Genomic DNA, 13,800 nt, shown 5'->3' with positions numbered 1-13,800 from the left:
CACATTTATCACAGTAAAGAATTTGATAATATCTAGCGAGACTATCACGGATTCTAAATGTGATTTAATGTGAGTGAAATTCAGCATCAGAAGTTGGTCTGAAATGGTAATCCGATGCTTTTATAGAACCCTGGGTCAGAAGCCACAGTGGTAGAGAACTTCAGACAGAACTTTCAAAATAACATTAATAAGTTTCCTGATTGTATCGTCATAGTAGGGTGTGACTTCAACTTGCCAGGTAGAGATTTGGAGACTCATGCTACAAAAACTGGTGCCAGAGAGAGGGGTTCATTGGAGATTATTCTGAAAGTGTTGCCCGAAAACTACTTTGAGCAGATTATTAGAGAACCAACTCGTGATGGTAATGTCTTAGACCTCCTAGCAACAAACAGATCTGAACTTATTGAATCAGTTAACACAGAGGAAGATATAAGGCCATGATAGCAACTTGATCATGGCTTTTACAAGGAATGTTAACAAAGCTGGGAAAATATTTTTGCTTATGAAGAGTGACAGGACACAAATTGCAGAGTATCTGTGTAGTCAGCATCAAATCTTCAGTGTTGAGGACAAAGATGTGGAGCACAAATGGAAAAAATAAAAATTAAAACTATGATTTTTGTTTTTGTCTGCGACCATGGTGCCAATGTAATAAAGGCTTTGGAAAATCATGAAAGGATTCCTTGGTGCTGCTCATTGTATAAACACAGCACTTAGCTATACTTTCGATGAAGATAATTTCTTGTTAAATCATTCCCCGAACATCGCATCAACAATAAATACTGCAAAACGCATTGTAAGGAACATTTAAGAAAAGTGGCCTCTGCTCATCTTTGAAATCATCGTTGAAACAAGAGGTCTGCACACGCTGGAACAGCCTGTAAACTACGCTGGAATCCTTACACACTCAGTATAATGAAGTTGCTGCTTTGCTGACAGAAAAGGACTCCGCTTACAGATTGCAAGGATATGATAATGAGCTTGCATGAAAAATTGCGCATTTTCTGAGACCATTTAAAGAGGCCACAGATGAATTAGAAGGCAAAAAAGAACTGACAATCCAGTTAGTTCTTCTTTGATTTCACAAACTGCAACAAATTTGCAGTGTCAATGACACTGACTGTCAGGTGAGTAATTACTGCAATTAAAAGCACTGTTTTATTATGATATGTGATGGATTTATAATTAACTAGTGTAATTGATGTGTACTAACAGGTATGTATTTTTTAACAGGAGGTACAAAGGATTAAAAATCGAGCCTTGACTTTCGTTTGTCTGTGACACTTCCAGACATAAAATTGCTACATTTCTTTGATCGTCTTCCCGTGATCTTAATATGCTCGAAATAAATGAAAAGCAGGAAATTCTTAGCAATGTGCAACAAATGTGTGCTACTTACGCAGGTACAACATGCAATCATTAACATAATTGTTTTAGCATAGTTAGTGGTTTGTGTATTACAGGGAAACGGGAATGTTATAATTCGTATAATATTTTATTAATGTAAAACACCTCGTTTTTACAGGAACATTTAGATGATTTCCACATCAGTTCTGTATTACTTGTCTATTTTGTTTATTATCACAGATCCTTCAAGTACTGTGTCATCACCACCCAGAAAGAGAGATCGTTTCAAGGAATGGAGGAACAACAGATCATCCGCAGCAGATGAAGTAGGTCTCTACATTTGCACCCCGTAGATGATGATGACATCTTAAAGTGGTGGAGCAGACATAAAACAGATCTGCCAGCCCTGGCTGCAGTTGCAAGAAGTATTTTATGTATTCTAGCAACAAGTGCACCTAGTGAAAGATGCTTTCGCAAAGCCGTCACGTTACTAACAAATCGCCGCAGCCAATTAAATACGGAAGGCATTAGTGATTTACTGCTGATCAACAATAACTATAATTTTTTTTCTGTTGCCAACAAGTGAAAAGTGTGACAAGTTACGTCTGTAAATGTTTAATGTTCTTTGTATGCTTTCTTTACAAAGATGGTTGTCTTCTAGATTACAGGGACAGCACTTATTTAATGTTTCCTATTACTGAAAGGAAAAATATATCTTCTGTTTGGAAATGAGACTCGTCTTCTATCTGCGATTGTATTGAAATATCATTTTACTTTCTAAGTGCTTTATGGATTTAGGTGTGTCACATACTCATTCTTGGAAATGTTACTTTTGTATTAAAAGAGAGAGAGACAGAGATAAATAAATTGTATGTGTGTGTGTGTGTGAGAGAGAGAGAGAGAGAGAGAGAGAGAGAGAGAGGCGTTGGATTTGTACAGTACAGTGCAGCGAGCCGGGGCGAGGTGAGGTGACATGTCAGCGGTGACCGGTCATGCTCGGTTATCTGCGTGTCCGGAATCCAGACAACAGACATGGGGCGAGTACGTGGCCGAGCCGAGTTGTGTGGGGCTCGGTCCCTCCATCAACAGGCGAGCCGTGACCGATCAAACATTGAGTGTGCAGCACTCTACAGTGAATGTCACTGTAAGACTGAATGTTGCACTTGCAAACCGTGTTAGCACCAAAACAACATGAAAAGAGTTTCATAAGAAAGCAACTGCAGGGTGAGCTCAAATTCCAACACAATGCATCAGTGGTGCAAATGCCTCTAACAGGAGTATGTGGTTCCTGAAGCCATAAAAAGCAGGACTATGGAGCAATGGAAGAAAATCGTTTGGTTGGATGAGTCTCTTTCCACAATGTCCAAGTTCTTACTGAGTTTACATGCCAATAGCGAAACACAACGGGGGTTCAGTGACAATTTGGGCAGCTGTATTGTGGTATTCCGTGGGCTCCGTGGTTACTTCACAAAATTGCATTAGTGCCAGGATTATATGACACTTTTTGACTCATCAGGTTCGTCCCGTGGTAAAATGTTTGTTCCTCAATGGTGGTGCTGTGTTTCAAGACGACACGGTCCCTCTTCACACAGCTCGCATTGTCCAGGACTGGTTTTGTGGGCATGAGGATGAATTGTCACATCTTCCCTGGTTACCGCAAACCAGATCTCAGTATTATTGAGCCTCTGCAGTCTACTTTGGAGAGAAGGGTGTGTGACTGCTACCTACCTCCATCATCGTTACCTCAACTTGCCTGTATTTTTCAGTCAGAGTGGTTTAAGGTTGGCCAATTAGTAAAGGAAACGAAAGAAAAATTTTGAGTAGGAATTAAAATCCATGGAAAGGAAATAAAAATGTGACGTTTGCCAATGACATTTTAATTCTGTCAGAGACAGCAAAGGACCTGGAAAAGCAGCTGAACGGAATGGACAGTGTCTTGAAAGGAGGATATAAGGTGAATATCAACAAAAGCAAAACAAGGACAATGGAATGTAGTTGAATAAATCTGTTTATGGTGAGGGAATAAGATTAAGATATGAGACACTTTAAGTAGTAAAGGAGTTTTGCTATTTGTGGAGCAAAATAACTGATGATGATTGAAGTAGAGAGGATATAAACTGCAGACTGGCAATGGCAAGGAAAGCTTTTCTGAAGAAGAGAAATTTGTTAACATCGAGTATAGATTTAAGTATCAGGAAGTCTTTTATGAAAGTATTTGTATGGAGTGTAGCCAAGTATGAAAGTGAAACATGGACAGTAAACAGTGTAGACAAGAAGATAACAAAAACTTTCGAAATGTGGTGCTACAGAAGAATGGTGAGGACTACATGGGTAGATCACGTAACTAATGAAGAGGCACTGAACAGAATTAGGGAGAAGAGTAATGTGTGGCAGAACTTGACTAGAAGAAGGGATCAGTTGATAGGACATGTTCTGAGGCATCAAGGGATCACAAATTTAGCATGGAGGGTAAAAATTGTAGAGGGAGACCAAGAGACGAATACACTAAGAAGGTTCGGAGAGATCTAGGTTGCAGTAGTTATTTGTAGATGAAGAGGCTTGCACAGGATAGAATAGCATGGAAAGTTGCATGAAAGCAGTATCTGGACTGAAGACCACAACAACAACATGGTTTAAGGTACTGTTGAAAACCATACAGGTTCTGTATTTATCCAAGATGATTTGAAGCTGCTTTCAATGCCAACGGTTTTTGTACACTATATTAGGAGTGGTAATGGGATGTGTTTTTAATGTTTTCATATTTTTGTCCACCCCCGTAGATTGACAAAGGGCCCAAACACATGCATACCAAACACAGCCACAAAATAATGGAATAGGCCTATTACTGGTTCATAACCAACAGCTTATACTTCAACCTTCCAAAAACTTATACTATGCAATTATAAATCAACAGAACTACCTTACCTGTAGGAGAAATAGAGATCAGTAGGTATCATATGTGAATTTTCTGGGCATCCAGATAGACAAAAAACTGACATGCCCCAGTTTGTGGCTAAGTTAACCAAAAGGCTTAGTTCTGCCTGCTTTACTAAACTAAACTCTGTTCCTGAAGGCCTCGAAAGCCCACCAGTACCAACTGACTATCGTGTCATCCCATAGGCATCGTGTGGATACGGAGGGTCACGTGGTCAGCACACCGCTCTCCCAGCTGCTGCCAGCTTTTGTGGACAGAGCCACTACTCCTCAGTCAAGTAGCTCCTTCATTGGTCTCACAAGGGCTGAGTGCACCCTCCTTGCCAACAGCACTTTGTAAACCCCGACAGTCACCTGTCCAAACAGTTGACAGCACTTAACTTTGGTGATCTGATGAGAACTGGTCTTTGCCACAGTGGCAATGCTGTTCTGAATATTCTGCATTCAGAAATCTCTCTCACCATGTTGTGCTGCAGATATAACTGCTAGCATCTTCCACTCAGTTCTGTCCTGTGATGTCTTTTGAAACATTGCAGCTAAGATGAACAAAATGTTTTTTCTACAGAAGCAAGCAATAAGAACACTGAATACTAAAACTGATAACCAAATATCTTACAGAAGACTCTTCAGACCTAGAGATTCTTACATTTATCATGCCAATGCATATACTAATGGTAGCAGTCGTAAATAACAAGAGTGTATTTAGGATAACCTCACCAATTCATAACCACAATACTACAAGTAGAAATATGTTCCAGATAAGCTATGCATCCCTCTTTAGGATTTAGGGTGGAGTTTGGTATTCTGGTGCAAAAGTGTGAAAAAGGTTGCCAGTGAATATAAGGCAGAATATTGAAAATCTCCAAATATTCAAAGCCAAAGTAAAAGAATACACCAGTAGCCACTGCCTCTGCAATTTACTGCACACTTGGACTCAACAACGTAAAATCTGCATAACTCTTAAGCTTTCTATTAGATTCATCTTTACTTTGTCAGTATATAGATAGTCGACTGTGTAAAGCTAAAATGCCTTTGCGATGTATTGGATAATAACAGCAGCTGTGTCCATAACAGGAGGAGTAGCAGTTTATTGCCAAAGCAGCTGCTTTTCTCCTAATGTAGATATATAATGTAAAACAGAAGTAATTAGCATCGTTATTGGTGTGAGTAGATTTGCTTTAGTCATACTTTGGTGTTAGTGTACTTCACAGAACTATCCAGCAGGTCCTTTTGCCTGTCAGTTCACAACTTTACTCTCTTCACATCTCTAAAGGCTGTCCATCATGATGGGATATAAAACTAAAACCAAACTCCGGCTGAACAGGTCTTGGAAGGTCCGACAGTGCCGAACACAATATGTGAACAAAAGACTCCATTCATCCATTCCTTTACGTTCCAATAATCCCATCAAGCAGAAGCGCCTCCACAGATGTGAAATGAATCAGAATACAGTGTGTCCCAGGAGAAATAGTCAGTATTCACAGATATGACACAGTCATTCAAAGTAAAAAAAGTAATTCTGTCAGAGACAGCAAAAGACTTCGAAGAGCAGTTGAATGGAATGGACAGTGTCTTGAAAGGAGGACATAAGATGAACATCAACAAAAGCAAAATGAGGATAATGGAATGTAGTCTGATGCAGAGGGTATTAGATTAGGAAATGAGACACTTAAAATAGTAAAGGAGTTTTGCTATTTGAGGAGCAAAATAACTGATGATGGTCGAGGTAGAGAGGATATAAAATGTAAACGGCGATGGCAAGGAAAGCGTTTCTGAAGAAGAGAAATTTGTTAACATCGAGTCATTTCTGAAAGTATTTGTATGGAGTGTAGCCATGTATGGAAGTGAAATATGGACAATAAATAGTTTGGACAGTAAGAGAATAGAAGCTTTCAAAATGTGGCGCTACAGAAGAATGCTGAAGATTAGATCACATAACTAATGAGGAGGTATTGAACAGAATTGGGGAGAAGAGGAGTTTGTGGCACAACTTGACTAGAAGAAGAGATCGATTGGTAGGATATGTTCTGAGGCATCAAGGGATCACCAATTTAGTATTGGAGGGCAGCATGGAGGGTAAAATACGTAGAGGGAGTCTAAGAGATGAATACACTAAGCAGATTTGGAAGGATGTAGGCTGCAGTACGTACTGGGAGATGAAGCAGCTTGCACAGGATAGAGCAGCATGGAGAGCTGCATCAAACCAGTCTCAGGACTGAAGACCACAACAACAACAACAATCCCATCAAGCAGGAGAGCCTTCACAGATGAGAAATGAATCAGTACACACTATGTCCCAGGAGAAATAGTCAGTATTCACGGACATGACACAGTCATTCAAAGCAAAAAAAAGTATGGTAAACATGGGGCTTAAAATGCATGAGCACTTGTTCATCTTCGATACTATGAAATAAATCTCTTCTTTGCCAAGCTTTTTGCTCTCCACATATTACAAAGAGGTAGTATGGACCAAAGCAAAAGAGAAGTGTTTAATAAACATGGGCTCTAAAATGCATATCTTAAGAACTATGATCAATTTTCCATCTGCGCTACTGTGAAGTACATCTCTTCTACTGAACAAGTGCTCCTAGTTCTCAAGTTATGTACTTTAGAGCCCATGTTTACTAGACACTTTTCTTTTGTTTTGGTCCATACTACCTCCTCCCAAAATATGGAAACCAAAGAGCTTGTTATGGAAGAGATTTTTTGCAAAGTTTTAAAGATGAAGTAGTCCTCATAGGTCCTAAAATACACATTTTAGAGCCCATGTTTAATGGACTTGAATGACTATTCATAGCATATCTCAAAATAATAACCATTCCACCTGGAACACCCTTTATACATTAACATAAGACAAAAATGAATGAACAAATGATCATTTTTCATGTGTCCACACACTGCTCAGTTTATGTGTTACATTAAAATTCACCTGCCACAGCTCTTATAATTTTCTCTAGTACATACGCACTTACATTCTTAATAAGCCTATAAGGCTACACAATAGATCTCTTTAGAAAAGAGTTAATCCCTGAATATAGGTGTAGTAAATAACTAGATATGCTTTCCATTTTCTTTGAAACTAGTAGGGATTTCCAATTTCTTGCTTTGTGGTAGACAAGAGCTTGTTGAATATCTTACCAGTAGAATACATAAAGTCATTCTGAGCCCTGGACAAGAGGGAAAAAGCCTATATGAAAATAACTGTTAGGCCTTGTATTGTCACTGTGTAAATAATAGTTTAGTGAACTTCTGTTATTAACAACAAACACCATTAAAGAGTAAATAAATTGGGAAGTCAGTGCGAGAATAACATGATCTTTAAAACGGCTTTTGCAACATGTACAATTACCAAGATTACACAAAATTCTTTCTGCTCAGTTCCACATAATAAACAGTCTAATTAATTTAGGTGCAATCTCACAGAACTCAGTTCCATGAAAGAAGGAGAACAAACATGCAAAACACGCCAACAAATTTGTTTTTATGTCAACACAATGACAGAGGTCTCTTAAGTACATAACACACAGATCTCAACTTTCTGCGTGGTTTATCTATGTATTGTCTACATTTAATTTAGAAAATATGTCTCAGTAAAAGTTTATTAATGGTAGGTCTATGAAAATTAGCTTGGGTACCATTCACAGCCAAAGCTTTCTGAAGCATAATACACATTGTTAACTTTTAACTTGAAATGTACTGCACAAATGTATCAAAGGGAGCTGGTATTTGAAAAAACAGTGAGTGCTTTGGACTAGTGAGTGAACGGGACTGATAAACATTCACAAAAATTACGCTAACAATTCAGATCGCGTATGATTATTTAAGGCGATTCTGAATCCAGCACTCTCTCTCATTTGTTACAGTAATTTCGGTTATTGCAGTTTTGAGGCTGATAACTCTTTAATACATATAACTCTTTTTGCTAGTCTTAGTGCCTTTCTGACCAGTGTGTAAGTATACTATTAAAATCCTGTTAAATTATTTACATCCCTTGCGTCGTAATTATGTCGCTTACTATACTGTTCTGACAACGTAACTGTATCGCTACAATTTACGATGCGCAAATTTTTGTAAGGTTGTCAGTTCATAGCTGCAAAAGCGATCGTGTTGATTTTGTGTGTTGTTACTTCCAGTACAATTACAAAACTGTCTGAAAGTCCGAGAAACCGCAGTAAGCGGGTGACTGAAACACAATTCAGGCACCTGAATTATTAGTTTGAGATTTCGTAGTCTGGAAGCAAATGGGCGATACACTAATTTTGATCTTGTTTAGAAGATCGAAATGTACTATTCTATAGACATCATTTTGTGTTTCATCCTAAAGGTGTGTCCACATCTCAAATATCTTGATAGGTGTATTTCCACATGACACGTCGAAAGTTTTACGTATTTGCGTATATTGCTTCGATGAATTCATATTTCGCTTTTGTTTTCCTTCATTTGTACCCGTTTTTGTCAACTCCCACACGCCAGTGTTGACAGCCGTGGGCTGGCCCCGCCTACTACCTGAAAGCCGTCGAACAAGTTTCCAAATTTGGTCAACAATACCTGACTATGCGATTTCCCGCAACTTTGAAGCGTAACTTACACAGGCCAGGCATCTCCTCGAAGTGTGCTATCCCTTTATCGGCCAAATCCAGCTCAGGATTCTGGATTTCCTTCGCTTCGTCGATGACTTTACGCGCCTTCGACATTTTGGTGTTGGGAATACACGACACTGGCGCTTGATTCATTGTCTGCTCGACTTTTTTTAACACCAATTGATAAGAACACACCACTTCCTGACACAAGCAAAGTTACTTCACAGTACGTGTTCCTGCCGCTAGATGGCAAGCACGTCGTGCCATGTGCCAAATGTATCTTGTAGTATCTGCATTTGCTCACAGATGGCATGAATGTAGCCAATTCAAGCAGTTCAGGTCGGAAAGAGCGCTCGTTTACGAAGTCTGTAAGTATCATTGTTCAATTTTTTGCCTTGAGAACTTGGGAATATATCGTGAAATTAATTGATTTTCGTCTATATCAACGCTTCTTGCGCCGTTAGAGTTTAAAATAATGAGCAGGAATTTACTAGGCTTATTTTTAGTGCATCAACATGACGATTTTTCAGAACTTTATTTCATAAGGAACCAGAAAAAGCGTTTTGGGGAAAGGCGATTTCTCTGCCTCAGTCATCTATCTATCCCTGTTCTTGTGACAAACTATATACAACCCATGACGAAATGAATTACGTGACTTTAATAATTCGAGTTCGTTAGAAGGATACCGTACCCTACTCCGTGTGTAGTGGGGGGGGGGGGGGGGGCGGTCATACTAGTCTCAGGAAACAAGGACTCGAAACAACATACAGCACTTCTTATTAAACAAAACAGTAAACCAGCGAAAAACTGCTTTTAATAAACATTTTAAATACAAGAATGCACTTGTACAGTGCAAGAAAACATCCAGCCTTTCTTATTAAATAAAACAGTAAACTAGTAAAAAACTGCAAATATCTTCTGACGGGGGCAGCTGCCCCCCCCCCCCCTGCCCCTCACTGGGTACGCCCATGCCTATGATCCTAAAACAGAGCTTCAGTTTCTAATTGTACGTGTAGATATGTCGGTATTAATATGGTGTCAAATTTTCTGTCAATTCTTAACGAATTTAATGTTATAAAAACAGAATTGTCCACCCTCTCCTTGCCATAGTATTCGTGAATGATACGAGAAACACCCTATAACATCAAATTTCTGTTCTTTTAAACAGGATTTTTGTTCTTATTACGGAAGTTTATTCGCTCAGATTGCGCAAAAATACACAATTAATTCTTATTCCAGCGAAATTAAATCGTCATCTTAAGATCATTTGTATACAAAAAATTTACAGGGCTAATCCATTTCGCCAACTGCTCACACTAGTTGGACACAGCTGTATGTATACATAAAACTACATTTACGTAACGACATTCGATACTACCGTCTCTCGTCATACTATAACTGCCGCCCAGAAAGTACACAAGTTAGAAATAAAATTCATAAGACGTGTATAAAATGTTTTCCTGTTGTACCCTTGTTGACATCTAATACGAAACTGTAATGAGGCAATCAACGGAACGCATCATGTTTTGAGGCGCCACTGGCCGAACGGAAGCGTCCGATTCCACACGTCTGCTTTCACCCATGACATCATCGTGGCGGAAACGCCTATTCTAGCGTATACTAAATGGCGACTATGGCGTCACTATACACACACTCCAACAAACTCGTACAAAAATAAAAATGACGCAATAACGTCTCACTTCAAAAATAAAATGAAACTAACAGGGCAACTGCGGGAATTTGGGGGTTTAGGGCGGGGACAAGCGAAATATATTACAATTAAAAAAACCGCACCATCCCAAAACAAATAACATAAAAAAAATCAAATTGGAATATACCACGACACCGACGAAATTGCGGGAATCTGACATTTCCCTTGCCCTACATAGCTCAATCGCAGCTATCGATACAAAAAACAGACAGTTACCACGGCCAAAAAATTGTACTCGAATATTTTTCTTGACCTATATAGTTCAATGCTTACTACTCCAAATAGTGGAATCAAACATTTCCCTTGACCTATAGCTCAACCGCAGCTATCGATACCAAAAGATCAACACCAGCAGCTCTGACAAGTGGAACCAAGACCCCAGCAACTCACAAACACAAATACTTCCATATTCACCACACCAATTAAAACACAACCAATCTACCATAAATATACAACAGACAAAATATACAACAGACAAAACATCACAATTACTATAGAATAAAACCAATTCAAGAATTACTTACCAACAAAAGCCTCTGGCAATTCCACTTAGGTTGGCCACCACAAGCACACATACATGCACACACACACTTATGCATGCACACACACACACACACACACACACACACATCCTTCACACAACCCTTAAAAAAAAAAAAAAAAATTACAAAAATTCTCAGGGATGCTTTTCCGCCAACTGTACTGATCTAAATTCTAAATGAGAGGTTGCAGATAGGAAGACTGCAACTTACCTCACCCTGTAACTGATTTACTTACCCCCTAAAACACCTCTTCATATTAAATAGAAGCCCTAGCATCATCAGTCGTAAAAGGTATACTGTGGTTAACTACTACATGATTATAATCTTTTCCTTCAAAACCCTATAAGACGAAAATGCATCAGAAATTACAGTAATATGCTTCTAAACATACTCCTCAATCAGTCCCAATAGTTTCCTCTTGCTACGACCATGCATAACCCTTGAAACACAATCAGCAAACTCCACACCCCGAAATAACATCCCTCCATGCCTGCAAACCAATCAGAGAACTGTCTCTGCCATACTCCCTCTTACCAAACTGCGATTCATCAATTCCAACAACAGCCCCTGGCCCACCCTACTTCCCCCTATATTTCACATACTCCGAACAAACCTTACGACAAAAAGAAAACCAATCCAAAACAATTCTCTCACTGACGCCAGTCTTATCTGCACAAAAACGTATAGAGGACCTATAACAAAAATAATAAGTAAACAAGACAATCTCCCTCATCGCCAACCTAGAGTTCTTGAACTAGATGCCACGTCTTATCGAGCGACAGATATTGTCGCGCTGACAACACCACAAATACCTGAACCAAAAGAACTTTCATCAACCTAATGTTGTTGTCACAAATGTGACACCTAACATATTCAGCAATAAGATCAAACACCTGCAGAAACTGTATGAGAGACATCATATTGTCACCCATTGCAGATCATAATGATACAATCATATGCTTCACTGAAATATCCATACCTAAAAAAAATCAAGAAAAAAATTAGTCTTCTTTCCACTCTACAAACGCCAAACTAAACAGACCTAACAAAAATGTCAAACACCTAAACAAAAAAAGAAAGAAAAAAAACATAATAACTTACTGAAAACAAAGAAAACACTCCCACAACCCACATTACTGCACCAACTACCCAAACTCAAAACCACATTAGCACAATGACAACCAAAACTCAAATGAATTAAATGCTACATGTTAAACTCAGTACATCAACATCCACCATTAGAAGATCAAATACAACAACACGACATCTACAAACACAACCAACTCAAAAACTCTGTGCTATAGTGACGTCACTCACCACAGCATCACTACACCATGGGTCAAAGCAGACAGGTGGCATCAGACACTTCTGCTTTTACAAGCTAAGATTATGTCTTCGAAATACATGTTAAGAATTTTATATTTTTTTGTATATAAAAGGATTATGTCCTGATTTTCCAAATACACTACTTGCCATTAAAATTGCTACACCACGAAGATGTGGTACAGACGTGAAATATAACCGACAGGAAGAAGATGCTGTGATATGCAAATGATTGGCTTTTCAGAGCAATCACATAAGGTTGGCGCCGGTGGCAACACCTACAACGTGCTGACATGAGGAAAGTTTCCAACCGATTTCTCGTACACAGACAGCAGTTGACCGGCATTGCATGGTGAAAAGTTGTTGTGATGCCTCGTGTAAGGAGGAGAAATGCGTACCATCATGTTTCCGACTTTGATAAAGGTCGGATTGTAGCCTATCGCGATTGTGGTTTATCGCATCACAACATTGCTGCTCGCGTTGGTTGAGATCCAATGACTGTTAGTAGATTATGGAATCAGTGGGTTCAGGAGGGTAATACAGAACGCCGTGCTGGATCCCAACAGCCTCGTATCACTAGCGATCGACATGACAGGCATCTTATCCGCATGGCTGTAATGGATCGGGCAGCGATGTCTCGATCCGTGAGTCAACGTATGAGGATGTTTGCAAGACAACAACCATCTGCAAGAACAGTTCGTCGACGTTTGCAGCAGCATGGACTATCAGCTCGGAGACCGTGGCTGCGGTTACCCTTGACGCTGCATTACAGACAGGAGCGCCTGCGATGGTGTACTCACCAATGAGCCTGGGTGCACGAATGGCAAAACATCATTTTTTTTGGATGAATCCAGGTTCTGTTTACAGCATCATGAGGGTCGCATCCAACGGGGTGAATGCACATTCGAAGCATGTATTCGTCATCGCCATAGTGGCGTATCACCCAGCGTGATGATATGGGGTTTCATTGGTTACACGTCTCGGTCACCTCTTGTTCGCATTGACAGCACTTTGAACAGTGGACGTTACATTTCAGATGTGTTGTGACCTCTGGCTCTACCCTTCATTCGATCCCTGCGAAACCCTACATTTCAGCAGGATAATGCACAATCACATGTTGCAGGTCCTGTACAGGCCTTTCTGAATACAGAAAATGTTTGACTGCTTCCCTGGCGAGCACATTCTCCAGATCTCTCATCAACTGAAAACGTCTGGTCAATGGTGGCCGAGCAACTGGCTCGTCACAATACGCCAGTTACTACTCTGGACGAACTGTGGTATCGTGTTGAAGCTGCATGGGCAGCTGTACCTGTACACGCCATCCAAGCTGTATGTGAATCAATGCCCAGTCATATCAAGGCCG

The 13,800-nt window shown here is 39.6% G+C and overlaps 1 protein-coding gene across 1 annotated transcript in view; it reads right to left on the bottom strand.

Annotated features, from left to right (window-relative positions):
* Positions 1-9,088, bottom strand: part of LOC126109659 (ras suppressor protein 1) — an 86,244-nt gene extending 77,156 nt beyond the window's left edge. The window contains exon 1 of the mRNA XM_049914705.1: positions 8,870-9,088. Coding sequence (XP_049770662.1) covers positions 8,870-9,014 — 145 coding nt within the window. The 5' untranslated portion in view covers positions 9,015-9,088. The remainder of the gene's footprint in view (positions 1-8,869) is intronic.
* Between the last annotated feature and the right edge of the window lie 4,712 nt (positions 9,089-13,800).

This window comes from Schistocerca cancellata, chromosome 12, assembly GCF_023864275.1.
Source record: "Schistocerca cancellata isolate TAMUIC-IGC-003103 chromosome 12, iqSchCanc2.1, whole genome shotgun sequence".
In the NCBI taxonomy this organism is placed as follows: Eukaryota; Metazoa; Arthropoda; class Insecta; order Orthoptera; family Acrididae; genus Schistocerca; species Schistocerca cancellata.
The sequence above is the reverse complement of the archived record's forward strand: the minus strand, read 5'-3'. Positions and strand labels throughout refer to the sequence as shown.